Here is a 26,142-nt window from a genome sequence, read left to right as displayed (position 1 = left end):
GTAAGAGGAGATTCGAATAATGAACTTCTATTATGGAAATAACAATCACTTTGAAAAATCGCATATATCTACAACCATATTAGAAATAAAGGCTTCTAGGTCGGCATTAAAACGTACATTTTAAGAAACTTGTATATGGTCACACACCGGCACAGGGTGTTAAATAAAACAGCAAAAATTCTCATCAGTGTCGCTCTATCTCCCTCACTCTCTCACTATAATTAATAAGCACTAGACGACTCAAGTTAATTACAGTAGATTGATTGCGTGCGGCGCCTACGACGTTTTGGATCAAGTGCTTGTGACTTATTTATATTATTTATATCGCCAAGCATGCTGAACAACATTATCAATTTTGCCAATTATTGGTGGTTCCGATACCTAATGGTGTGTAAAGCAATTTAAAATGTTCGCACGTTTAACTAAATGATACTAATATATATGTACAACAAAAAGCTGTATATATGTACAGATCTTAATGGTTAATAACTTTTTTATTGGTGTGTTGCGACAGGTGACCGAGCTGTATGTGGTCGAGAAATGGGAGCGTGTAACGATACGTGAGTTTTGTAAACATCAATCATTTGTCATCAAATTTTCAATGCTTTGAAAATTGTTATACGCCCTTATCAAAATCACACACATTTTTTATTCCCCACACAGACGTCATCTTTATGGTCCTATTTTGTGTGTTCTGGTACTTTAACTACTCAGTGCTGCTTTCGGTGACCGGCAATATCTTTGGATATTCCCCAATTGCAAACGGTCTTTTGCCCCCACTGCCTCATGGAGCCGCTGGCGTCAAGGTCACATCATAGTTTCGCTTGAGAATCTGTTAAAAAATCTGCTGTTCCAACAACAAATTAATTATTAACTAGTTGTCGTACATACATACATAGAATGCTATGCTAAGAACAAAATGTAATAGTTTTAAAGTTAGTAACTCATGGAATTCGCGTTAGCCTAAATATTTGTAAATGTTTCCTTACCTTCAGATATATATATGATATGATATATGACATGTATTTAAATCACTGCTGTAGTTTTCTCATTTCACAGTATTTAAAGTGCATATTAAATAGCATTAGGTTGTAAGCTTTTGTCCGTTCCAAATAAATATGTGTGTTGAATCAATGTGAGTCACCTTTTTATCTCTCGAGAGCCTTGCAAATAATTGACAATCTTTATTGTTTTTGTTTTTTATATATAGTATATATACTTTACTGTCGCACTTCAATGCACTAAATGTTACAATTTCATTACAAAAATATAGCCTATTGTTATTTAGATGTGTGTGTGTATTGTGTGTAAGTGTATTTAAATAGTACTTGTATTTGTATTTGTAAGATGCATAGCAAAATTGCTGTGCAGCATTTTGTTATTCGAGTAGCCGCACAAAACAGATCCAAGGATCAGAACCAAAACTAGTTGGGAGATGGGGATTACTAGCTTACTAAAACGGGAGAGATGGGGTTTTACATACCTTCTTAATCGTAGCAAAAAGAACTAATCTCTAAAAATCTTTTCTTTTTTTTTCGTTTGTTGACCATCGTGCCGGGCATTCCAATCAATTCAAAAACTTCAAAAAACTTATCGACTCCTCGCATTAGCATTTAAAACTTAGCAATTACTTTGTTGGGGGGAGGTGAAGCACAGCAACTGCCTGCAACAGCAAAGAAGGGGCAACATCATGTGGCACCAGGTGCACCAGTTTGTGCCTCCAATTGCCATTGCAGTCAGCATAGCACAGCTCCTCAAAACTAATGATAGTGCTTACAACTAACTGTACAGACGAAAAAAAGAAAACTTGTTTTCTCTCTTTTCTCCAGCCACACATTTTGATGCAGATCATTTTCGATTCAGATGACAACAGCCAAAGGCAACGTCACTGCTAGTTAGGATGCCGGCGTCGACGTACTATCCAGCAGCACCGACGCCAGCTCCTCGTTGGACTCCACATACACCATGGTGGGATCCTCGCCAAACTCCAGTCGTCCATAGCGCGCCACCAATGGCGTTTTACTGTTCATCTGGCCGCCCTGGGCGCGGGGCCATTTACGTTTGGGCTTCGAGTGCGTCAGCATATGCGACTTGAGATTGGTTGACTGTGCAAAGCACTTGGAGCAACCATCGATGGGGCAATGATATGGTCGATCTCCCGTATGTATGCGCACATGCGTTCGCAAATTGAAGTCCAACGAGAAGCGTTTGCCGCAGCCCTCGAAGGTGCACTCGAAGGGCTTCTCGCCAGTGTGCACAAGCTGATGTCGCTTTAGCTTTGAGCTCTCTACGAAACTCTTGCCACAGACGTTGCACACATGACCGCGTGGCCCATGCGTATGCATGTGTTTGCGCATGGCGCTGTGATTGCGGAATTCCTTGTTGCAGCCACGATGTGTGCAACGAAACTTCGGCTCCTCATCGTCCTCAGCGGTGGCAGCGGCGGCTGCTGCAGCACCTGGTGTTGCTGTTGCTGCCTGTTGGCCACGTTGTAGCGTTGGCATCTGAAGCTGTTGTTGTTGTTGCTGCTGATGGTGCTGCTGCTGCTGTTGTTGCAGCTGTGGCATGATGCTGCCACTGCTGCTAGCTGGCACCAATGGAGGCGGTGCGTTCAACTGCCGCTTGGTGGTTGCCTTCTGGGCACCCACATTGTTGTTGTTCGCTTTCAGTCGCACATTTGTGCTGCTGTTTTGCAATACCAACTTGGGCAGCCCCTTTGGCAATGTTGCTCCACTCAAAGCGGGCGCTGTGTTCGGGTTGCTGGTGATTATGGGATTAGCAGGTGTGCAGGCAGCGGGCGCAGTCATTAGCTCAACGGGATGCGGCATATTCTCAATGAGCTCAATGCTCCCATATGCTTCATCCAGCTGATATTGCTCGCTTAGCGATTGACTGTCCTCCTCCTCTTCGTCGTCTTCCAGCTGTTGCTTGATGTCATCCGCATCGCCATCGATGTCGTCGTCATCACGCATATAGGCATTGACCACCTCCTCGACATCGGTGACAGCTGCGGCACTAAATGGATCCGGTAATATGACATATTCATTGCCAATGCCATCATTAAGCACATCATGGTGTATCATATGATCGATAATCATTTTTGGCTTGACATTCGCTTTGCTCGATGTTGTGATTATCTGATGACCATGTGCATTCTCCATTTCCAGCTCTGCATCGTCGTCCTCATCCTCAGAGTTGAGGGACGACCAGAGCGTAACATTAAACTGATCCTCGGTGATGCGAATGGGAACTTTAGTTTGTTTCCAACGCTTTGTGCTGCCATTGGCACCATTAATGGTTGTGTTGCATGCGCTGGCGTTTGTCTGACGCTGCATGCGGCCAAAGGGTTTAAAGTCCTGCACATGACAGCTGTTGGAATCATCTGTGGACTTCATATAGTAATCATTTTCGAGCTGCTCCTCCTTGATGGTCTCGGCCGTTGCCTCAATGGTGGTTAGCATTTCGGAAGCAATATCAAAGGCATTTGCATCGCGTTGCAACATGGGCAGCTCCTCTTCCTCCTCATCGCCCGACGATAAACGCATATCGCCATCCATTTGTTGCTCCACATCCTCATCATCGTCGTCGTCATCATCCTCCTCTTCATCGCTGCCGAGCTCCTGCTGTTGCATGATTATGGGCGGCGGCAAAGCATCCGCGGTGGCCATGCGAGGCAGTGAGGAGGCGATGCGATCCACTGGGTAATATTCGTAGACATCACCGGCAATGAAAAACTCGCCGGTGTCCACGACAATGTTTGCTTCATCGTCGATAATCTCCTCGATGAGAAAGCTGCCATTGTCACCAGCATTTCCCATGTGTTCCGTTCCATCCAATTCAGTGCTATAGGGATGCTGATGTTCCACACTGGCTGCCGATGCTGAAGGCATCACTTGGGTGAAATATAATGGAGAGGTTGTATGTGTATTGTGGTGATTGGAGTTGGACGACGAGGAGGAGGAGGAGGACATGGGCAGGGAGAGTGGCAGGGGAACTGCAGCGGCGGCCAGTGAAAGATTCTTTAACAATTGGCGGCGCCCTGGCCTGATATTTGCCGCCCTGATGATGACTTGTCATCGTCGCGTTGACGTCTTGTTTGTTGCTCTTCTTTTTTTCGTTCTTTCTTTTATTTTTTTGTTTTTGTTGTTTTGTTGCTTTTATGTGTCTGCGTGCGTCGTCGTTGCTCTTGTGTGTGTGAGGCGCGCGCGCTCGTTGGTGTGTGTATATATGCTGCCTCTGCTGCCAATAATTGCCAATTAGATGAGAACAAAAACATTTTCACAAATAACACTTACCCGCCAGGGGCCAATTGCGTTTCCAAAAAAACACAACCTTCTTCTTGTTCTTGTTTTTTTTTGCCTTTCTTTTACTTCACTTTATTTTGCTTCTATTGTCATCGGTGCGTGGGGCGCTGCGTCGACGGCAGCAGCAGCAACAGCAGCGGCGTCAGACGTTTCGTCTGGCTAAATGTGTTGCGTTTGGCGATCTCGTTGAGATCAAACACTGCCCGTTTATTGCACAATTGGTGCGTATGCTCTGCTAAATGTTGTCGCACAATGTAAATATTTTGAATTTTGCCGGTAAATATGGCGGAATTGTATTTTCCAAAATGGCTCAAGCACTTTCTCTTGCGTACCAAAGTTTTTGTTGGTGTTAGTGTTTGACAGCGGACCGAACGAGACGGCATCGAAAATACAACCCTGCGCGCGCTTTATGTATACATATGAGTGTGTGCCGCCGTTTTAGCGTCCAGCCGGGGGCTGTAAATGCAATTAAAAACTTTTAGCTAATTTTGAAGAACTTACCACGCGTTAAATTAACACACATTAAAAGGTAAGCACAGACTTCTAAGACAATTCGTATTCTATTTATTGTACAATTTACAATCGCAATCGATAACGATAGGTTTCGAATAGGGTTGCCATTTCGCCCGCCCTACCGCGCAATGAGTATTGTTATTTATTTATTTATCCGATACGCAACTGGTAGAGATCAGGTTTATAACCACAATTTTTTTAACAGCAACACTTCGGGCAGAAAAATGCGCTGTAGTTTCGCCTCAATAAAAGGTTCTCGTTGCGCTTTTATTGTTTCCGCCGCGCTATTGAAAACAGTCTTATTAAAATGCACCGCTTTGCTGTCGGGCGTCAAGGCAATATTATAATGACGACACAATTGAGCGAAGTCCTGCGTCTTGTCTACTAAGGTCAAACGCAACAAGTACGCTGTCGGCACTGTCAATTGCTTGTTGTTGTAGGCATGCGTAAAAATCTCCAGCAGACGCCTGTAATCAATAAATGTACAGTTAAAAGCAATCGTAAGTAACAGCCAAAAAAAGCTTGCCTTCTTATGATTTGCAGTTTGTAAGCAGCCACAGCACAAAGGATATGAGGTAATTTTGGCAAGTCTACAATAACACGATACAGATTCCCCCGATGATAATTCATACAAATGCCAAAAGCTAGTTTAAATGTATCATCCTCTCGCACTTTGGCGGGCAAAGTAAGACCGCGAACCAGCGCTTCCGGTGTGCCCAGATTAAACAGTTGGTATAATGCCTCTATGAAACAACGTCGCTGCAAATCTCGAAGAGTGAACTCCTTGTGATCAGATTGATCGTCCAACTCCTTGTAGCAACAGAGCGTCATATTAAGACATTCCTGTAAGTGTTGATTACAAATCTTCGGATCGAATTTCTCTATAGGCTCCGCACAAAGTCGATATCGACTGTAGGCTAGAAACATGATCGTCGGCTCCAGCAGCTTGATCGTCTGTTTTGGCTCAAACTGCTGTATGACAATCTCGCGTCGCACCATTCGTAAACGATCGAATACGAAATCATAAACCCAATTAAAAGGTTTGCGCTCATCTAGCAGAATACTGCAAATGACGAAAGTAATCATTATAAGTTGTATTATAAAAATCAAGCAGTACTCACTCTTTGAGCAAATATTCAACAGTTTTGTTCAGACAGAGCTCAGTGCGCATGTCCTTTGCTTTGGGCACCTTGGCATCAGCGGCTGAGCGGGTAAACTCCTTGACCAATACACCGGGCACTTGCTTTTGGCCATCCTTGTACTCGAAGTAATTGAGCAGTTTTTTTTTTGTATGCGCCTTTAGAGCAGAAGGGAGACCGTAAATACATTGTTATTATGTGGATTACTTTTAAACTTGCATTTTAGCCTCGGCATCGGGACAATAACGCTCACAGGAGCCGCGTACCAGGCCACAAATCTCCATAGTTTAATCAATGCGATTTGTTTGTTAAATAGTTGTGCACAACAAAAAATCAGCTGGCAGCGACAGGGCTGTCGCCAACATAAAAAAATTTAATTAAATTATTTGCTTTTGTATTTTGCATTGAAATTCTAAAATTTTATATTTATTATGAACTTTTGGCGCAACGTTCGGCAGCTGCTCAAAAACAAACGTATTTTTTCACATGTTTTTCTGAGTGTTCATTTAAATGGATCGTTCCCAAAAGTATTTGTTCATCCACATTTCTACAATCTGGCAACGCTATTCAAGTTTGCCGCTATTGTCGGTTTGATGGAGCCACATAAAAAAACTGCGTACAACAAGCAAAGCCAAATATGACACGATAATTGACTCGAAGGCGCAACAATATCTAAATGCACTGAAAGTGCGATGGATGCAACTACACGAGATGCCCGGCTTATTCGCCTATCAGCTGCGGGAGGAGCGCTTAAAGCGACAACTGCCCGGGCGATATGGTTTCCATGTGGAAGTGAGAACTGATCTACAAATGTGTGTGATTATTAATCGATTTCAAATATCTATTCCCTTATAGTTGAATGCGGATCGATCGTTGAAACGTCGCGCACCACAAATTATAGACAATTTGAATCCTAAATTTAAGCCGCAGCAGTTCAATTTTAATAAAGTCGATGGCCAGGAAGTGCTGCTGATCATCGATGATCTGAAGGATAAGTGCGAGATACAGATGATCATCAACAAGAGTCCACTGACCAAATATCATACACTCATCTGTCCCGACGTAAAGAAGAATTTGGTACAACGCGTAACATTAAAATCGCTGGCTTTCTGCATCAATTTCCTGCGCAACATTGAAGAACCCAATATGCGGATGGGCTACAATAGTCCGGGAGCTCTTGCCTCCGTCAATCATCTACATTTCCATTTGCTGGACATGCCACAAGAGTTGTACATCGACAAAGTGAATCTGCAGGAGATTGCCGGTGGTTATGCGTATCGGTTGAATAAAGAATCGCCCACAGAAGCCGTGTGTTTTGTTGTCCTGGCCAAAGATGATGAGCAACAGGTGCTGGAGAAGGTGCAGAACATCCATAAGCTGACCGAGTGGTTGTGCAACAACAAGCTGCCACACAACATGTTTATCACACAGCAAAAGAACTCCAACGATCTCCGAGTATTTGTTTTTGTGCGCGACAAGTTTTGCGTGTCCAAGGATGTGACGGCCTTCAATGTGGGATTCTGCGAACTGGCTGGATTCATTCCACTTTCAGGTGAGCTATGATTATCATTAATATTTAAATTCCCAGTTCTGATTGCTAGCGGAGTGCATTACTCTTAATTATTAGATACTTTTATACTAATTAAAACTTTTCCATTGCAGATGAGGATAAAGTAAACAATTTGACGGAGCAGAAGGTAATTGAACGCATTCGCTCTGTTACTGGAAATGCCTACGATGCTGTCTACGACCAGGTGCAACACATTGTTAATGGCACCGATCAATCGCTGTGGCAGCAACCGTTTACTTTATAAGTAGTACACAGAATTTTGTGATTGTAGCTTTAATTTATTAAATACGAAATACCATTGCTAAACGGCCGCTGCAATGAATCCCTTGCCCATGGCCGCCTTGCTGATCACTTTGGCATTAGCCTCGATGCGATAATCGATCTCGCTGCCCGCATTTTGCAGACGCACATGCTCAATTAACTCTGGAAGTTGATCCGCCGCAATGCTGCTGCGAATAGCCGCAAAGAAACCCATATAATGATGCAAGTTGTGGCTGTTGAAATAAAGGAAGCATTATTAACTTAGAAGGAAACATGGGGAAGAGACTTCGATACTTACATCATCAGCAGAATGGGACCAAGCAACTCGTTTGTCTTGTACAAGTGATGAATGTAGGCACGCGTGTGTTTGCTACACGCTAAACAAGTGCAACCACTTAGGAGAGGCGTAAACTGCTCTTTAATCTCATCATCCGTCAGATCCAAGAACGCCGCATGCTGCACTGCATCCTTGGTGTAACTGAACGTCAAGGCTTTGTAGTTGGCTGCGGCGCAATAAGCATACGAAGTGTCGAATACATCAACGCCTCTGCTAATCAGCTCCAGAGTCAACAAGGGCGTAAATGCGCCTGGCATTAGACGCGGCTTGTCATCCTCCAGCTGCTGCAGACAATGCTCCACAATGGGCAACAGCTGTGCCGCCGGTAACGTCGTTGCTGCCAAGCCATTGGTATGGAATCCTTCGAGTATGTAGCCACCATAACTTCCAGCTGGTTGTTCTTTTGCATGCTTGATGGATTGTGTACGTGCAAAGGTGTTGTAGCCTCCCACAATGGGAGCCAGTAACGTGGAGTTGGCCAATCGCTGTTCTTTGCCATGCAGGGCATAGCATTCGTTCATGAAACGCTCGGTGCGATCCACAGATTTCTGTACACGCTTCTTAGTGCTCTCTGGATTAGTGTCGGCATCGCACAAGCCCTGGTAGAGATCGGGCGCAAACTTGGCCACCATCTCCATATACTGCGTGGCCGTTAGGGATTCCTTGCCGCGTCGCGTGAACAACGGCATCACATCCCGATCATTGCCACCGGCGGGAGTTGTTTCGCACGGATCACGAATCATCAACACTGTGTTGTGGCCGGGCAAGCCAACATAGTCACTTAGGGGACGAGTCCACTGCGCCAGCGACTCTGCCATTTGATCCATGGTGGACAATGTGAGTTGGAGCAGTTGCTGCTCATTGCTGACCATTTCGAAAGCATCGGCTGTGAGATATGGAATGCTGCCGCCTTTGGTTGTTTGCATCAACAGCGGCGTGGCCAGCTCTTGGCTCTCTTTAATCCGCAGTTGGCCCAGTCGACCAGAGTTTTTACTAATACTTTTAATAACGAACTTCATCGTATTTGCCGCACGTTGTGGAATCAGCTGTTGCTTCCATGATTCAGCCGAGGCTTACAGAGTTGCCACCTGTTGCTAGTCACAGTAACTGTGACTGCGCTTCGCATAACAACAAGTACTTTAAATGTTTTTAATATTGAAAATTTAATTTCCTTGAATTTCGCAAGGAATACATATTTTATGACCTTCGCGACATCCAGAATATAATTAAAAAGCTGTTCAGAATGCGGCGCTGTATAGGCGTTTTTGAAATATACCACATTGTGTGGCAAATTTAGTTCGTTGTTTTTAACAGAAAAATGGCTGGGCAACAAAGACATCTATTATAATATTGATGTTCATTCAGCTCGATAACAAATTTCCGTACTCACAGCTAGTTGAAGTAATAAAAATAAATTATTCCATGCTGTTTCTTGTTCCCAACTAGTTTAAATAGTGAAAATAAATTATTTCATGGTTTTAATCGTGGGCGCGCAAATGTTAGCAATATCACCGCTGCTATGTTAAGTAACATTTCTGTTTTGACATCCGTTCGTTCTGTTTCCAGAAACAACAACAACGAATGTTATTCGAACAGTAAACTTAAACGGGGGGCACGTAACGTTGATGTTATTGTTGTTATAGTATGCGCAGCGCACTTGAGAATTGTCATTGTTTTTGTTGCCGCACTGTTCTAGTTATTCATTTTCGCGCTCGCTCTCACTTGTTGGTATCATCGCTCACTTACTAGCCGCACAGACTTTTCCCCAATTGTGTCTCTGTTTGTTCCGTTTGCGTTCGCGTTCCGTTTGCGTTCGTTCGCGTTCGTTCATTGATTTCCTAATTAAGTTTATAATTAAAATTAATTGAAAAATTACCCACATATGCATATACACGTATATAATGTACACACATACGTAGTTGATATGAGAAATGTAAAAGTGGCGCGCGATGTTGTAACATCGAAAATTGAGCGTCTATTAAAAATGGAATGAATGAAGAAAGCACGTTAAAAATTTAAACACTGAAATTGTGCCAAAAAAAAAAAAAAATACATCGAGACTCTCAAAGAGGTAATTATAATAAGCAGAGTGCACGTTTTTGTGCTTGCGCCTAATTGATGACTTCCCTGCCGCGCTCTATTTATAATTAAAAGCGTCTGCAATGGCAATTATATTTATTGAACAAAAGGCAAAATTTGCTTATGTATATAAAAGTCTATGTACATTTATTTCATGCATATACGTATCTACAATATGTATGCATAAAACAACTATAAAAATTCTTTGCACAAAATTTTAAATGGCCATAAATTGTGCTGAAAGTCGCGTTGCGGCTTAAGTAATTTTGCGAGCGGTTACAGTGACTGTTGTGGAGTATGGGGAGGGGGAATGTGTAGGCGCTTATCCTATTTAGTGACTGCCAGAGTTGTCAACGACTGCAACTTGCACTCATAATTTTTATAGTATTGTTATGGCCTTGTAGTGCAATCGTCTTTTAGTTACTACCTGCCTGCATGCTCTTAACATTAATGGCGATACACAGCCTGACGTCCGCTTGCCTTTATCCTATTCATTGCAAGTCGTAAATATAGGAAAAACTCGAAAACGTGAAAACTAATAAAAATCGTTTTTCGCATTCCAGGTGGTCTCCTCAAAAATAAATGTAAAGGTGTGGCAACTCTAGGCAAATGAACTGTTTTACCTGCACACACACACACAATCACATGTACGCGCGCATACACAAACACAAGCGCGCAGTCAACACACAACGGATAATTTAGTGGAATTTTCGAAAATAGCAAAGGAAAGGCAACCATAATCCTCAAGAGCGAGCAGCAGCAGCAGCAGCCTCATTCGCTACAACAACAATAACAGGCATAATAATCAAAGATTAAATCAGGTTTATATATATGGAAGGGTTAAAAAGAGCAAAAGCAGCCTGTCACAGGAAGAAATACACGTTTCCTAGTCGCAAAGCTACACCAACAACAGCAACAACAACGAACAACTGATTTTGATTACAACTACAAGGAGCGCGCGCTACACAAACGCAACTCACACAATCACAGAAGCATGCATACAACTTACACTCAGACGTGACTTGCGCTCCCTGAAAGCGAGAGCGAGAGATAAAGAGAGTGAGCATACGAGCGTCTATGTGTGTGTTGTTGGGAAATTGAGAGAGAGCGAAAAAACACAGATTAACTAGCGTGCTCAGTTTTTGTTTGCGCTCAGTTCTCATTCGAGTGCGGTGCGGTACGGTTACGTTGTCGCTATTTACATGGATGGATAGCGGTTGAAAAATATAACATAAGATTTTCCGCTAGGCGACAACGTACATTGTATATGGGCGGCACATTTGTTTTGAAAGCAAATTGTAAGAAGAAAAACGAAATATATACATATAATAAAAACTAACGTCGCGACCGCGCCTCGCTTTTTATAACACTTATTTCGTGTGTATGTATGTGTGATTGTTTGTGTTCTGTAAGCAAGCAGAATCAAGTGAGAAAATAGTGAAAAGAAAATAAATATAATAATAATATCAATAATAATAATAAGATAGCCCAAAGACAGCCCAGACCGCAAAGTAAAGTAAAGGCAGGCAAAGCAGAGACCAGTTTCAAATCGCCGCCTATTTGCAGGGCAATACACGCTGCGCTGCCGTCGTCGCAGTCGCCGTCGGCAGAAGCAGTGCATGTGCGCTATATGTGTATGAAAGAGCCAGCGATAGTTTTGAGTGTGAGCAAGGAGGAAGGGGCAATGGCAGTGGCAGGCAATTGAACGTGCATACACACACATGTGCACATGCTAGCCAAGACAGCAACAACAACAAGAGAAACAAGCAGCGACCACATACGGTGAAAAGGCCGCGTCGCCGTCTCAAGGAGCGAAAGGCAGCAACACTGAGTAAACGAGCGAGCGAGAGAGAGAGAAAGAGAGAGGCAGCAGCTATAAGAATAATAAATTACACTTTGCTTTTGCTATAATAAGAAGAAAAATTTATATACACACACAAACACACACATGGGCAAGTAATGTTTTTATGTACATGTGTGTGCGGGGGAAAATTGTAATAAAATATGAACGCACGAAAAACGCTGGAGATGGAAAACTAAAAGTAAATTTCAAAACAGCAGCAGCGAAGCAATCGAAGAAGAAGAAGCAGCAGCGAATATGCAGCTGTATGTGTATGTGAATTATTAACTGCAAATCAAAAGCAGAGCGAATAATAAAAATAAATAAAAATTCAATGTGCCATAAATTTTGAACGAGATCAACAACAACACAACTATTACTATGCAAAAGGAGCAGCTTTAAACAAAATAAGAAAATAAAATATACATAGATATTTATAAGAGTTATACATATATACAATATACAGTATTAGCAACAACAACAACCAGAAAATGTCCTGCATATCGAGCAACTTTAGCTCATTCTTTCTCAACTCGGTGAACGATCCTTCAGAGTTTTCCAAGTACTTGAGCAATGGCGAACTCAAATGCACAAATTTCGAGGAATTTCAAGTGTTTGCTGCGCAGTCAACGCAACAGCAGCAGCAGCACCAACAACAACAACAACATCTTTCGCAACAGCTGCAACAACAACAACAACAACAACAGTATTTACACATAAATGGCGCAGAATTCGGATATGAAGCAGCAGCAGCAACATCGCAGTCGCCGTCACTGTCGACAGCGCTGCCGGCGTCGCAGCCGCTGTTAAGCAATCGCTGGCCCACAGCGGTGGCCACGCCAAATGGACACCACAATTCAGCCGCTGCTGCTGCTGCTGCGGCGACAGCTCAACATTTTGACGGTTCCTTTGAGTTTATCAAATATCTGCGTCACTCCACAGACTTTACGCCCAACAGCAGCAGCAGCAACAACAACAACATTGCCAGCAGCAGCAGTGGCAGCGCTGCTGATGGCGACAGCGCTGCTGCCAGCGTAGAGAAATGCAGCAAGTTGGCAGCGTCAGCGGGCAGAGTGGCAACCCCACCCCTAACACTGCCCGCTTCGCCGGTGGGCGCAAGTGGTGGAAGTGGAGTGGGATTATTGGATCTGGACTCGACGAGCATCGCACAAAAGTCGCGCTCTGCTTCACGCAAAGTGGCCGCCATGCTGTCTTCCGTTTCCCGTTCTTCCAACAGCTTGGATGCAAACTCTTCCACGCTGGATGCGGTGTTCGATCACGACTCGAAGCAAACCATGTTTGAGTTGCAGCACATGACGAGTGCCTCGAATGGTTCGAATGGCTCCAATTCGAATGAATCCTCGCTGGAGCTCTTGGCGTTTCCCAGCTCCCATCTGAATGCCTCCAATTCGAACACCTCGTCCGAAGAGCATTGCGGCAGTGCTGGCGAATTTGGAGGCTTGTTAAGCGGTGCCAGTTGTTCGTCCGCCTCGGCAGCGGCGCCCAAGTTGTTGGGTTCGTTTGTGATCAAGGAGAACTTTGAGGTGCATCCCTCGCACAAGGTGGAGGAGGGCATCTTTCAGCACATGAATAAGTTGCCTTCGAAGAAGAAGGATACGCTGAAGCAGTTGGGCGTTCGTTTCACTGGCCAAATGACATTGACGGACAAATCGATTGTTGTCGAAAATTTCATCAAATTTTGCGAGGTAAGTGTGGGGGGAAATTGGGCGGTAAAGTTGACGGGCAACCATTTGAAGCAAGGGTGTAGAGAAAATTGTAAATTTGTTTGCATCAAGGTGTGGAAGCTGAAAGTGTTTCAGAGAAGGAAATTTACAAACTTGTATAGGAAAAGGACAATTTAATATATTCTTTGATGTATTATTTCAGTTTATTAATTATCATTATAAGCAAAACATTAAATATTAAAAAAAATGCACCAATATGGTATCTTATGAAAAAAAAATATATAGGAATATAGGTAACTATATGTATGTAATTATATAAAGATAGAAGAGAATTTATAAATATGGATCGGTGGATAGGGAGAATCCTAAAAAGGTGTTTTACAATCTGATACCTTGACCTAACAGTATCCTAGGATAACTTCATACATTTTTTACTGTGAGCAAAGTAAAATCGAAGGTGGAAAAAATAAATACACTTCCGTAAATTGTATAAAAAATTATGTTTATAGTGAAAACAATAACAATTTTTATTTATATGTTAAGGCATGAGATTCTATATTCATTGAACTATTTGAAAAACGCAGATCAAGGGAATTTGTTAAAAATGTAGAAATATTTATAGAGGAAAAAGTTCGATATGTGACGAATTCCGATAAACTCATTTTATTACATTCAATTCTGAGTTGAAGAATGATTTCAATATAAGGTAGAATTGGAAATAATTTAAAGTGGGGAAAATATAACAATACAGACAGATTATAAAGTATACATTTTAAAAATATATAAAACCCGCTGCACAGTTTAAATAATTTACGCATCTGTTATGTACGCATTTAAGGATTTACAATATATTTAGTGCTCTTTATTGGCATTTTTCAATCAATTTTTAACTTTCTGTATAGTACTTGATATTTGCTTACCCACACATGCATATTATTAACATATGTGTGTGTGTGTGTGTGTGTGTGCAGTGCCATTTGTAGATATGTGTTTATGGCATTTATATATGTAGATATATTCATAACGCGGATACACCGTTCATATCCTTTACACACAAGCGCATTTCTCACTCTATTATATGCCGCCCACACACACACACAGACACACACATTTATACACGCATACATTTACTTCGCAACGAATGTCATTATAAATTGTAATAACAGCGGCAGCGACGCCAGCGTCAACAGCAGCAACACGAGAAGCCACAACCACAAATTCAGCATACAAATACAACTGTAATCATGTGTGTAGATATGTATGCATGTATGCATGTGACTATGTCTGCGTTTCTAAACACCTACATACGGACATACAAACATAATACACATGTATATCACACATACCTAAACACACATTCCCCCCCCCCTAACACATTTGGCGCCTTTTCAACACTATGCCATCCAGGCAACCCTCCCCAACACTCACACCGACACATGCTCATTACGCTCAGCTTTATCGGAACGCACAAACACACAACCACACAATCACACACACACACACACACACACACTCATACAAATAGAAATACAAATACAAATGTGCTGTGGAGAAGGAGGAAGGGGAGAGCACCCAACTAGATTTGTTCGAACCAACGGCACCCACACACTCAAACTAAGTATGTACGAAACGGCATTGATGGCATAATACAGGAACAGCCGCAGCAGCAGCGACAGCGGCGGCAGCAGTAACAACTACAACTACACGTAGGACAAGTACAACACACAGCAAGCAAGCAAGGAGCAGCTATAGCTAGAGCCTAACCTTATTTCAACATGGCTGCTTTCTCGGCCCTTCGGCCGCTATTACAACATTTTAGTTCTAAGATGCCTAGCTTGACGTTGTCGCTCGCTCGCTTACTCTCTCTTAGAATATTTGGCTCAAAATTGTTGCTCGCTCTCTCTCTCACTCGCTCACGCACTCACTCCTTTGCTGCTCGAAAACTTTACTTACAGAGGAGCAACGACAGAGGCTGAGACAGAGACTGAGACTGAGGCAGCGACTGCCGCTCAAACTACAAAGTTTTCGTATGCGACTGTGTGTGTGTGTTTGTATAGTTATGTTGTGTGGGTAAGTGGGAGCGGGCAACCCCCAAAAAAGCTCAAGCGGGTGCTATTGAGTAATTGTATATGGCCCCCTCTCATTCTCTCTCTTGCTCTCTTATATGTATGTATGTGTGTGACTGTTCATACATACAATCATCAAGTTACTTGGGGCGTTTGTCGGACTGTCCATTGAGTTGCCTTCGTATGTCCTTTCGTGTGTATGTATGTAGTTGATGTCTGTATGTGTTGTGTCTGTGTGGCCCCTAGAGGCGTCGTTGAAGGCTACTAAATGCGCATGCAGCAGCAGCCACAGCCGCAGTCACCAATACACACATATGCAATAAGTTTGCCCATCTGTGTGAGTGTAAGGGACAGCTTAACAGTGGATGAGAGGATGAGAAAGGGGGAAGGGCAGAGGTGGTGTTGGGCAGGTACAATGTCTCGGCTTCGCACAATTTACGCGCTCACACAGAAAACACATGTACATTGATTATAATTTTAAATTATATACATATACAAGTACATTGTACATACATACATATTATTGTATCCATGTACTTGCCAAACTTATATGATGACTATATATAATGTCAACATACACACACACACACATGCACATAAAATATTTAGCTTTTATGCGTTGCTTTTGCCGCCTTTGGGGCCGTATTAAATTAGTGTTGTATAACGAGCACAAGGGGTTAAAGAGCACGAGGGGGCGGTGTGGAGAGCAAACGCGCAGATTGTTGCCAAAAATGTAAAATTATATACAATTTGGTTGTATACACACACGATAATTCTTGTTGTTGTTGTGGTCGCTTATTAGCATTGGTCCAAACAGTAAATTCTGAGGTTAGGTTTATTCGTAAACGTTGATTCAACTCACCACTCACCTGCGAAATATTTCTGTATTTGCGACATTAATTAAACAAGGCACAAGAGCATTTTGGGGTAATAATTAATGAGCCTTAGCAGCCACCCCTTTTTCTGGTACACGTGCATCGCTCAAATTGTTGTTAAAAACCTGTTAAACGCAAAGAGTGAAAGTGTGAAAATTGTTAGCTCCCCACACAACAGACGCACACACAGACAGAGGTAGAGGAAGAGGCAGACACACAAAACTGGGTCTGGAACACACACGCAACCCTCAAAAATCAAAAAATCATTGCCAGGCAGGCGACAGCAACACGAACGAATAACTGTTGTTGTAGTTGTTGCTGTTGCTGCACGCACAAGCAGCAAAACAGAAACAGAAAGAAAAACAATTCACACTTGTCTCAATAAAAACAACAACAACAAGAGCAACACACACCACAGACAACAACCGCAGGCCGCACACACAAACAAATACACACACACAAACACTGGCACGCTCTCTCACTCAGACAACAGGATACGTCACGCACAGGCACGCACAAACACAAACACAAAGTCGGTGTGTGCTGCCAATAAGTTGCAAAAAGCAGCAACAACAACGCATCAAAACAATAAAAGGAAAAGCAAGAACACAATGCCGCAACACATTGCCATTTCTGCTGTTTTTTTTTTTCGTCTTGTGTGTGTTTTTTTTCCGTTGTTTTCTGTATGTGTGCTATGAAACAGTTAAGCGGCTATGGGAATGTAAACACACAAATATACCCCAACCACCCGCTGAGTCAGTCGTCCATCCGTCCGGCAGCAGCCAAAACAATCAAGCGAGGCGACAGCAGCCATCAGTAGTATGGCAACACTTGGCTTGACAGCCAAAGCTTGACTCTCTTTCTCTCTGGCATCTCTCCCGCTCGTTCTTGCTGTTTCGCTCACGTACACGCTGTTTGTTAATGAGTCGCCAGCCAGCCAGTCAGCCAGTGTAACACCTTTCTGAAGGGGCCTGTCATCATTTAAAAGGCGTTGAATTGCTTTCTCGCGCTTGCTTGCTTGCTCTCTTTCTCTCGCTCTCCCTCACTGGTTCATAATTTGGTACACACACACCCACCTACAACAAAGTTATGCTTTAAGTATTTTTGACTGGGATATTTGAGAACCTCTCTACTTCGCCAAAATGCTGCCCATCCATCCCAAATGATGGCAGGGCGTCGTCACTCCTTTTTGCTCTATTGATTTTTAACATAATCAAAACCGAAAATGTATGCACACATATACAGTTGCATACAAGCATACATTTATAAGTACATGCATACACACACACATACATACATACGTATGCCATTTTCGACAGCGTTGCCATGTGTGTTTAGAAGGTGGTTGGGTGGCTGTGGGCTGATATTTTTTGGGTGGCAACGTTGGCGTCGCGCTGATTATGAGGATGTTGATAAGTTTCAACGTCGACAACGATGACGACGACGTTGACGACGAACGAGCGACACCAACAACGAACGCCGAACGCTGCGCTGTCGGCGATGCTTGTTGACTCTCTCTCACTCACTCTCTTATTCTCTCACCACACACACATACAGTCACAGACGTCCATCAAGCTGCTGCGCCTATTTTAAACACACACACTCACACACATACGCGCACACACAATCATAAAGGCATGCGGCAACCCTTTTAGCCCCACAATCCCAAGCCCTTGTCGGTCTCTTCACCGCCCCCCGTTGTTGTCTCCATTGTTGAAAATGGCTTCATTGAAAATGTTGTTTGCTTTTCTATTTGGTTTTGCCTTTTTCTTCCTTCTCCCACTCCTTTTCCATCTCGTTTTTGCTTTATTTTATATTTTTACACTATAAAATATACATTGTATGGGTGTGAGTGTGAGCTCTCGTATGTGTGTGTGTGTGTGTATGTGTGTGCATTAGTATGGTATGGTATGCTTTTAGGCGCAGAGTCCTTTCTATGATTGTGTTTGCATTTTGGGGTCTGCAAGTTTTTGGCTTTTGTACAATTTTCGTTTTAAACTTTCTCGTTGTACACGAATTATAAGTTTTGATTAGTAGTGGGCAAAGTTTTCATTCGTATGTGTGTGTGTGTGTATGTGCTCTTCTCAGAAATAGGGATGGTGGTTGTAATATAGTTACATGCATATATATGTAACATCTAATATACATTCATATATATATTATATATATATTTACTTTTATGCAGGAAATGAGTTTGACGTCAGCGTTATAATAGCCTTAAAATTTTAGGGGGTTGCCAATGGCCAACAAGAAGGTGTTCCGCCGGGCTTCTGGGGGAGAACGCATATACATATGTACACATAAAATGGGCATCTAGAATTTCCATGTTCTCCATATGCGAACATTCAACGTAAGTCTAGCATTTATGGGGCTTTTTATAGGGTATTTTTGTAGGATGATTTTAGATAGCATACTTTTCGGGGCGCCATCTTGGAAATTTACCAGATAAGAACGTTTTTCTTGAGACACCTTTAAAATTGTAATGTTTTTATGTATACTCAATTCGCATATTTATATTATTTAATTTAATGCAGGAATATGATATCAAGGATCATCGACCATGGCTGTCCTTAAATCAATGCGGCCTCAACAAACCCGAACAAATCAAATTTGCGCGCTATTTGGGCCAAGGGTTGCCAACGTTCACGCTATTTTGCATTTATAGCAACTTTAAGAATCTTTTCTGCACCAAACGCACAGAAATGTAAGTTGCACTAACTTAAAAAATTCATTTTCAAACATTATCATTAACAATTATTGTATGTCTTTTATAGCTATACCAAGGATGGCTACAATCTGCCTTATATACTCGATAAAACCAAGCGCTTCCTGGCCAACACAACAGCTGGTGAGTTCCAAGTTCCTAAAACGCTTTAATTCGATATACTATTATTATGTGTAGTGCAAATGCAGCAAGAAAACCAAAAAAAAAAATTATTCAAAAATAAAAACAGGCAAACAAAAAATAAATATGTAGAAAAGAAATATTATATGCAACAGCAGAGAGAGGAAAAACGAGATAAAAGTGAAAAGCCAAAATAGCTTAAGGCGAAATGTGCTAAATTTTAAAAATATACACAAAAAGAAAAACAGAACAGTGCCTACAAAAACGATTTTTCTTTCTTTTATGATTTCTTCTATTTTGCACTTTTCATTTCTCATTTTTGCGCTATATATTTTGTGTTTCTCACATGCACTTTCCGTTTGCTCTCGAAACGCAACAAAAAAAAATATACTATATATATATATTTCGAAAATTGGCTGCCTCTAAAACTAGACAACGTAAAACGTAAATTTTCACTGTGCAAAAAAAAAACACATTTTAATTTTCGACTTCAATTTGTTTGTGTTCTTCTTCTTTTTCCACGCATACGCTTTAAATCACATAGGCGAAAATACCAACAACAACAACAATAATAACAAAACCAACACCACAACAACAGCAACAACATGCACACCGGTCAAACAGACACAAGAGCAATGCGACTCAGCACCAGCTTCACCAACAGCCACAGCAGCAGCAACTACAACTATAACAACACCAACAACAATCGCAACAGCAACAGCAACACCGACGTTGCCCACACACAACAACACCAACAACAACAGCAACCACAATACACATGCAACAGGCAACAGCAGCACACACATACACACGCAACCAGCGGCAGCAATAGCAGCAGCGCAGTCGCAGCCAACGTCCACAGCAGCTGGAGTAGCACGCACAATAACGCCCACAGGCACGCCCACGCCCATGGCTAGGCCGGGCACGCCCACAACACCAGCTGCAACTGCGACAGCGGCGCCAACAACGCCTCACCATCCGCAGCATTCCCAGCATTTGATGCAGCCGCATACGCCGCATCATTTGCAGCAACAGCAGCCATCGACGCCAACGCGTGGCACACCCATGACACCACAGCAACAACATCATCACCACCAGCAACAGCAGCAGCAGCAACAACAACAGCAACATGCACAGCAGCAACATCCTCAGCATCATGTTGGGCCGCCGCATCCGCATCAATACTCGCCTCATCCACATCCACAACAACAGCAGCAGCATCATCCGCATCCGCATTTTGCCTACGCACATCCGCATCACACGCACTATGGCCTGCCACCGCATCCGCATCCCCATCCCCATCCGCATTCATATCCTCATGCGCATCCTCACGCATCCCATATGGCAGCAGCAGCAGCAGCAATGGGCTATGGCCAACAGGTGGCGCCAGCAACGCCATCACAACAGCCGCCTCCACAGCCACAGATGCCGCCACATGCAATGCCTCCCAGCATGTGAGATTGGCGTCGGCGTGGCGCCAAATATGGCGGCAGTGGCGCCACCTGTTGACAATCATAGGCTGCTCCAGCTACAGCTACAGCTACAAAAAAATGCCCCCAAACCTCTTCCTACTATTGACTCTAGCTTATAACCTCGTAAACAATTGTTTTATGTGTAAAAATTCGGTATTTTTTTCTACAATATGTTACCTTTGTCCTTTCCCCACTTTCGTTTTGTTTATCAATCCAAACAACGTCTGTCTTAGCGTATGTTTCTATATATGTTTTTAGTCTAATTTTACAAGCTTTTTGCCAAATTTTTGATACGTATTATGTTAACGACTAAATTGTTGGACGATGATCACGCCCTAAACTATGCAATGTTATTCCTTGAAAAGAGATTATTACAATTAAACAAACACACACATTTATACATGTAAACACACGCAACATCATTATAGAGAATCAAGCTAATGCAAAACTATTAATAATAAAAAATAACATTAATATACATTACATATACATATATGATTGAGCATATATTTTAGTAAGCCAAGAACAAAAATCCAATCCTAACTATATATACACAACATCTACATATATACAAGAACATATAAAAAGAGAAATATTGTTTGCAAACAACAAATATATATATATATACATACATAGTGAAAAAAACAAATTGCTTATTTATTGCGAGTAATGCATATACACACATAGGTATTTGAAGACATACATATGTGTGTGTGTTAATTGTGCCTGTAATCGTGAGTCTCTGCATTTGTGCTAGGCCAACGTCTAGATTATTTTGCAAAATGGCCGCCGATTGTTTTTAAAATGCAACTCTTTCTTGTAGACCTCAAGAACATGGCGGCCGCCAATGACGGTACGCTCGAGTTTGCCAGTAACAGCAGCAGCAGCAGTAATAGCAACAACAACATGAACAACAACAGCAGCATTAACAATAACAGCAGCAGCAGCGTTAACAGCAACAGCAGCAGCACCACTAACAGCAGCACCACTAACAGCAGCACCATCAGTTTGTCCAACACTGTTAACAGCTATGTAACTGGAGCATCGAACGCTGCTCAAGCGCTGGACTCTCGTTATAGTGGTGGTTGTATGGCCGCATCACTGTTACCGCCGCCACCTTCGATGCCCCCGCTGGGTCCACCACCACGTTCGCTGGAACAGCTGATCATCTATGAGAATTTCAATGTGCATGAGACGCATCGCATTGAAGATGGCGTCTGTACGCACATCAGCCGCCTGCCGCCCAAGAAGCAGGAGCTATTGAAACAGTTCGGTATACAGAGTAGTAGTCAGCAATGTCTGAGCAATTATGAAAAGTGCATACTCATCGAGAATTTCATCAAATTTTGCAATGTGAGCAAAAAATTAAAGTGTGGATCGCAGCGTGCTCAAACCCAAAAAGAAGCACCTAAATCAAGAAAGATGGAGGCGAATTTGCGTAGCGTGCAGCGGAGCTTTGTTCTTGTTACCGTTTCCCACCCACAATTGGCTTTACATGGCATTGGCATTGTTCATTTACCAGAAACTAGTTCAAAATTGCAACTTATCATCCTTATATATCGCGTAGAACAAAACTCTTGCCGTAACTTACTTTGAAATTATTTTTGATACGAGATTTCTTTTTTGTTTTTCGATTTTTTTCCACATTCAAATGGTTTTATATAGGAATATCAGATATCCGATCATCGACCCTTTTTGGACTTCCACGAGAGCGCTTTATCCAAATGTGAGCAACTTAAATTTGTACGATATCTGGGCCAGGGGTTATCCAATCTGACGCTAAACAAGATCTATGTAACATTTAAAGATCTGCTTGGCAACGGACGAGCCGAGAAGTGAGCAAACAATAAATTCAATTAATATATAAATTAGATATTTATATAAAATTTTTAGAGCTGGAACCGAGAGTTATAATTTGGATGTAATTTTAAAGAAGAAACGCAAGCATCTCTACAATCGTCTTCATGCGACTGGTAGTTTAACATGAAGAAGCATGATGTTGTTCAGTGATTTATAAAGTCTTACCTATTTTTTAGCCACCAGTGTGGATATGACCAGCTACGATGCAGCGCAGTCGCCTCAGCTGCAGCATCAACAACAACAACAACAGCCGCTTCCTTTGCCAACAGCAGCCGCAGCACCACGCCCACATCACGCCTTCGCCGCACTGACAACAACATCAACGCCACACAGCAGCGAAGCTTCCAACGATCTGACGCAGTACAGTTACGTACAACAGCAACGATAAAAGCTGCCTTTGGCGCCTGCGCGAGCGTTACACAACACTACAACTGCAACTACAAGCAAATATACAATACACATACATATTACATATATACTTCCTGGAACTGGACCAGTAACTGTTGTGTCTTCAAAACAAGAAAAAACATTAACAAAATTATATGAAACGAATAAAAAACATGGGGAAATTGTTAAGCTGGCGAAGATGCAGCTAAATTGAAAACTAAGTGCTAAATTACAACCAAAAAAAAACTTAAAATAATAACTCAAGAAATTAGAGAAAATTAGCGTAAAAAAATTTAATTTAAATGCAATATAAAGGCAATGCGAATTCAATTCCAATTAGCAAACAAAACTAACACAGAAATTAAGCCAAAAACAGTCAAATGAGGTTGACTGTGAAATACCCGCTTCTCATTTTTGGAAAGTTCAAATAACTAAGTTGATCGAAATAATAATGTTTATAAAAAAAAAAAACTTGTAAACGCAAGGAATTTTACATGAAACTTTCAGAATGTTTAAAAAACGACATTTTTGAATAGCGGGTATAAAAATACATAATGTATAGGAAAAGGAAAAATCATCAAGAAATCTAAGATAATATTGAGTTTGTATAACGCTTCCGGAGTGCCACAATAAATTGTAACTCCTGCTTCGGTTTCCAAAATTAATTATTCGTTTATTTTCCAAAAGCATACACTATACCGACTAGATATATAGCTATATATAGAAAAATTAAGAGTAGTTTAAGAGCAACACCAAAATTCAAAAAAAACTAAATCAAAGACCTCCCAAGAAAGTTCCCTAATATGCATATACAACACAAACTATATAGCATATAAATAGTTATAGTTTGTAAGCAGACACATAGAGCAGACGCTAAGCAGAACATCAACATTAAAATGAACATCAAAGATTAACAAACCAATTATTCCTATATACAATACTTATATACAACAAACAAATAATATTAGACACAGACAAGATTATAAACGGAAACGCAAAAGCAAAAGTAAAAATCAAATAACAAGGCAAAATAGCAATTGTAAATTCATGGATATACATATACTATATATATACATATATATATAAAAATAACGTAAACAAATATATTATATACGAAAAGCCAAAGACATTGTTCAATTATTCAATTACATTTTACGGAAACATTTTATTCTTTTGTTTATGTATGGATTTGTTTTGTTTTTCGTTTTTTATTTATTTATTTTTTTTGTAATATACGATTATAAACTTGTAGCGATTTAGAGGCGATTTGGATACAAAAGAGAAGTAAAGTACAATACAAGGCAGTTGCCTCCTTGCTACAAAGATTTCATTTGATTTGAGTTACTTAAATATAGCGATAAGAATATAATTTTGAATTATTACGGCGTACAGCAATTTGCAATTGCCTTTTATTAGTATCGAACGTTAGTAAATGAAATGCTGGCTAATTGGATTCCTTTTTGCTCATCTTCTGCTCGCGTTCCAGCGCCCGTTGCTTGGCCTTCTCATAGATGGGCAGCAGTTGACCGGTCTCGCCCAGCATCTTCAGTAGCTCCACAATGAAGGGTAAATAATTGTGCTTGCGTCGCACATTCTCCACCTGCCAAGCGTTTGTAATTATTATTATAGGTTTTACACTTTTCTTTAAATTTTATATTACCTTATATCGCTTCTTCTTTTCGATTTCATATTGTATGTAGGAGCGAAGGCTGTTGATTTCAGTCTGACGATCGTCCTCTGTGTCCATGGCATTGTCAGCCGGATGCAGCAGTTTCTCAATTTGCTGCTCATAGATTCGCTGTCTATCGGAAATCAGGGCCATCAAATTGAAATGGATTTCGCCATCGCTATAGCGCTGCATACGCTTCTCAATAATGGGTCGGACCACATCAATCCAATTCTGGCCTGTCTTAATTTCGCCTAGATCAATGGGTCCCTCGCGGAGTCCATCGAGCTCGTAAAGACGTCCAGCAATTGGCATATAGCCCACAAAATGATAGACATCCTCGTCCTTGTTTTGATTCTTCATATCCAGCTCGAAGAGAGTTTGGCGGGCAAACGAATTGTGCACGGTGCGTATTTGGGACGCATTGCTCAGCGTCAATCCCTTGTTGTAGGGATCGAAGCACTGGCAGAACTCCTTGAAATTCGTCAGTGTCTCGCCCAGCTTGATGTCCTCGTGATTCAAATTGAGCAGCAAACTGAGTATAGCTTGTGTCGCACACGCATTGTTAATCACCTGCTTGGCAAAGAAAATATGATCCCGGTCGAGCACCACTTTGCCAGCCGGCTCATCCTCCTGAACCCATTTAAACAGGAATATCAGGCCATGTATTGGCTCTAAGTCTTTGAATGATTCGCTGTCTAGGCTCCAGATCTCCTCCACTTGTGCACCATCGCAGCCTGCGGGAACATTCTACTTTTAATATCACTCACAAAATCCAATTGAAGCCGGCTTCGCAATGCGCGTCCTCTTTTCTTGTAAAAAAGCGCGCGCGGCTTGCACACTTACCAAATTCGCGTATCAGCTCCGTAAATACTCCCGGATCACTCTCTATTAGACACCAATTTCCTGCTCCGTCGCTCATTGTTAATCAGTCTTGTGCTTTTTCCTCTCAATATACAAATTATTTTTCAACTACAAAATTTTTTGTCAACTCACAAGCCACACGATTAGTGGTATTGATTAGGGTGGCCTCTTGTTGTATTTAAAAATACGCTTTTCGAAATCGCAAAATATACCAAATATTTTCGAAGAAAAGCTTAAAATCTATTCGAATCTAAATCGTTTTGATCGATAATTAAAATATAACTGAAATTATGAGTTTCTCATTTTTCATTTCATTGCATTTATATATATTTTGACAAAAAAAAAATCGACTAAATCGATATAAAATAGCATTTATTTC

The 26,142-nt window shown here is 41.7% G+C and overlaps 7 protein-coding genes across 12 annotated transcripts; 3 read left to right on the top strand and 4 right to left on the bottom strand.

Moving 5' to 3' along the window:
- The first annotated feature begins 178 nt into the window (after nucleotides 1-178).
- On the top strand, nucleotides 179-1,014 carry LOC132789066 (uncharacterized). Its single transcript, XM_060796814.1, has 3 exons — nucleotides 179-387; nucleotides 515-560; nucleotides 664-1,014. Exons 1-3 carry the CDS (start codon nucleotides 334-336, stop codon nucleotides 816-818), a joined length of 255 nt encoding a protein of 84 aa, XP_060652797.1. The 5' UTR covers nucleotides 179-333; the 3' UTR covers nucleotides 819-1,014.
- Nucleotides 783-4,801, bottom strand: LOC132789053 (uncharacterized). 3 transcript variants are annotated; one of them, XR_009632676.1, is made up of 3 exons: nucleotides 4,296-4,801; nucleotides 1,484-4,239; nucleotides 783-1,424 (listed from the first exon to the last, which is right to left on the bottom strand). XR_009632676.1 is itself a non-coding variant. In XM_060796796.1 (2 exons), exon 2 carries the CDS (start codon nucleotides 3,969-3,971, stop codon nucleotides 1,896-1,898), a length of 2,076 nt encoding a protein of 691 aa, XP_060652779.1. In that variant the 5' UTR covers nucleotides 3,972-4,239; nucleotides 4,296-4,801; the 3' UTR covers nucleotides 783-1,895. The 3 variants fall into 3 exon arrangements, 2 of the variants coding, with proteins under 2 accessions (XP_060652779.1, XP_060652780.1); XM_060796796.1 differs by having other exon boundaries at nucleotides 783-4,239; XM_060796797.1 differs by having other exon boundaries at nucleotides 783-4,236.
- Nucleotides 4,802-5,347: 546 nt separating this feature from the next.
- Nucleotides 5,348-6,240, bottom strand: LOC132788302 (germinal-center associated nuclear protein). The gene is made up of 4 exons (XM_060795635.1): nucleotides 6,172-6,240; nucleotides 5,939-6,114; nucleotides 5,490-5,880; nucleotides 5,348-5,407 (listed from the first exon to the last, which is right to left on the bottom strand). Exons 1-4 carry the CDS (start codon nucleotides 6,238-6,240, stop codon nucleotides 5,348-5,350), a joined length of 696 nt encoding a protein of 231 aa, XP_060651618.1.
- Nucleotides 6,241-6,271: 31 nt separating this feature from the next.
- LOC132789062 (GDP-D-glucose phosphorylase 1) lies at nucleotides 6,272-7,832 on the top strand. The gene is made up of 3 exons (XM_060796809.1): nucleotides 6,272-6,748; nucleotides 6,812-7,508; nucleotides 7,619-7,832. Exons 1-3 carry the CDS (start codon nucleotides 6,653-6,655, stop codon nucleotides 7,768-7,770), a joined length of 945 nt encoding a protein of 314 aa, XP_060652792.1. The 5' UTR covers nucleotides 6,272-6,652; the 3' UTR covers nucleotides 7,771-7,832.
- On the bottom strand, nucleotides 7,828-9,449 carry LOC132789056 (queuine tRNA-ribosyltransferase accessory subunit 2). The gene is made up of 2 exons (XM_060796803.1): nucleotides 8,086-9,449; nucleotides 7,828-8,020 (listed from the first exon to the last, which is right to left on the bottom strand). The coding sequence occupies exons 1-2, from the start codon at nucleotides 9,141-9,143 to the stop codon at nucleotides 7,828-7,830; spliced, it is 1,251 nt and encodes a 416-aa protein (XP_060652786.1). The 5' UTR covers nucleotides 9,144-9,449.
- A 276-nt stretch (nucleotides 9,450-9,725) lies between these two features.
- On the top strand, nucleotides 9,726-24,333 carry LOC132789051 (TBC1 domain family member 5 homolog B). 4 transcript variants are annotated; one of them, XM_060796792.1, is made up of 8 exons: nucleotides 9,726-10,195; nucleotides 10,767-13,749; nucleotides 19,204-19,373; nucleotides 19,444-19,517; nucleotides 21,810-22,339; nucleotides 22,652-22,821; nucleotides 22,880-22,959; nucleotides 23,023-24,333. In XM_060796792.1, the coding sequence occupies exons 2-8, from the start codon at nucleotides 12,535-12,537 to the stop codon at nucleotides 23,232-23,234; spliced, it is 2,451 nt and encodes an 816-aa protein (XP_060652775.1). In that variant the 5' UTR covers nucleotides 9,726-10,195; nucleotides 10,767-12,534; the 3' UTR covers nucleotides 23,235-24,333. The 4 variants fall into 4 exon arrangements, 3 of the variants coding, with proteins under 3 accessions (XP_060652775.1, XP_060652777.1, XP_060652776.1); XR_009632675.1 differs by lacking the exon at nucleotides 23,023-24,333 and having other exon boundaries at nucleotides 9,731-10,195; nucleotides 21,810-22,254; XM_060796794.1 differs by lacking the exons at nucleotides 22,880-22,959; nucleotides 23,023-24,333 and having other exon boundaries at nucleotides 9,731-10,195; nucleotides 21,810-22,259; nucleotides 22,652-22,798.
- A 37-nt stretch (nucleotides 24,334-24,370) lies between these two features.
- Nucleotides 24,371-26,041, bottom strand: LOC132789061 (ubiquitin carboxyl-terminal hydrolase isozyme L5). The gene is made up of 3 exons (XM_060796808.1): nucleotides 25,746-26,041; nucleotides 24,894-25,636; nucleotides 24,371-24,833 (listed from the first exon to the last, which is right to left on the bottom strand). The coding sequence occupies exons 1-3, from the start codon at nucleotides 25,819-25,821 to the stop codon at nucleotides 24,678-24,680; spliced, it is 975 nt and encodes a 324-aa protein (XP_060652791.1). The 5' UTR covers nucleotides 25,822-26,041; the 3' UTR covers nucleotides 24,371-24,677.
- Between the last annotated feature and the right edge of the window lie 101 nt (nucleotides 26,042-26,142).

The sequence above is a fragment of the Drosophila nasuta genome, chromosome 3, assembly GCF_023558535.2.
Source record: "Drosophila nasuta strain 15112-1781.00 chromosome 3, ASM2355853v1, whole genome shotgun sequence".
NCBI classification, from domain to species: Eukaryota; Metazoa; Arthropoda; class Insecta; order Diptera; family Drosophilidae; genus Drosophila; species Drosophila nasuta.
Note: the sequence above shows the minus strand (reverse complement) of the source record. Positions and strands in the feature narration are given on the sequence as shown.

Bases quoted from the DNA above. Each gene is read 5' to 3' on its own strand.
- LOC132788302 (XM_060795635.1), bottom strand. From the start codon at position 6,240: ATGGAGATTTGTGGCCTGGTACGCGGCTCCTGTGAGCGTTATTGTCCC. The intron at 6,115-6,171 runs GTTTAAAAGTAA...TCTGCTCTAAAG, and splicing joins ATGCCGAGGCTAAAATGCAA to GCGCATACAAAAAAAAAACT. The intron at 5,881-5,938 runs GTGAGTACTGCT...CGTCATTTGCAG, and splicing joins GTTGAATATTTGCTCAAAGA to TATTCTGCTAGATGAGCGCA.
- LOC132789061 (XM_060796808.1), bottom strand. From the start codon at position 25,821: ATGAGCGACGGAGCAGGAAATTGGTGTCTAATAGAGAGTGATCCGGGA. The intron at 25,637-25,745 runs GTAAGTGTGCAA...ATGTTCCCGCAG, and splicing joins GGAGCTGATACGCGAATTTG to GCTGCGATGGTGCACAAGTG. The intron at 24,834-24,893 runs GTAATATAAAAT...AACGCTTGGCAG, and splicing joins AAAAGAAGAAGCGATATAAG to GTGGAGAATGTGCGACGCAA.
- LOC132789066 (XM_060796814.1), top strand. From the start codon at position 334: ATGCTGAACAACATTATCAATTTTGCCAATTATTGGTGGTTCCGATAC. The intron at 388-514 runs GTGTGTAAAGCA...GTGTTGCGACAG, and splicing joins GGTGGTTCCGATACCTAATG to GTGACCGAGCTGTATGTGGT. The intron at 561-663 runs GTGAGTTTTGTA...TTCCCCACACAG, and splicing joins ATGGGAGCGTGTAACGATAC to ACGTCATCTTTATGGTCCTA.
- LOC132789051 (XM_060796792.1), top strand. From the start codon at position 12,535: ATGTCCTGCATATCGAGCAACTTTAGCTCATTCTTTCTCAACTCGGTG. The intron at 19,374-19,443 runs GTAAGTTGCACT...TGTCTTTTATAG, and splicing joins TGCACCAAACGCACAGAAAT to CTATACCAAGGATGGCTACA. The intron at 19,518-21,809 runs GTGAGTTCCAAG...TCTTTCTTGTAG, and splicing joins CCTGGCCAACACAACAGCTG to ACCTCAAGAACATGGCGGCC.
- LOC132789062 (XM_060796809.1), top strand. From the start codon at position 6,653: ATGCAACTACACGAGATGCCCGGCTTATTCGCCTATCAGCTGCGGGAG. The intron at 6,749-6,811 runs GTGAGAACTGAT...ATTCCCTTATAG, and splicing joins GATATGGTTTCCATGTGGAA to TTGAATGCGGATCGATCGTT. The intron at 7,509-7,618 runs GTGAGCTATGAT...TTTCCATTGCAG, and splicing joins TGGATTCATTCCACTTTCAG to ATGAGGATAAAGTAAACAAT.
- LOC132789056 (XM_060796803.1), bottom strand. From the start codon at position 9,143: ATGAAGTTCGTTATTAAAAGTATTAGTAAAAACTCTGGTCGACTGGGC. The intron at 8,021-8,085 runs GTAAGTATCGAA...TTATTTCAACAG, and splicing joins GGTCCCATTCTGCTGATGAT to CCACAACTTGCATCATTATA.
- LOC132789053 (XM_060796796.1), bottom strand. From the start codon at position 3,971: ATGTCCTCCTCCTCCTCCTCGTCGTCCAACTCCAATCACCACAATACA.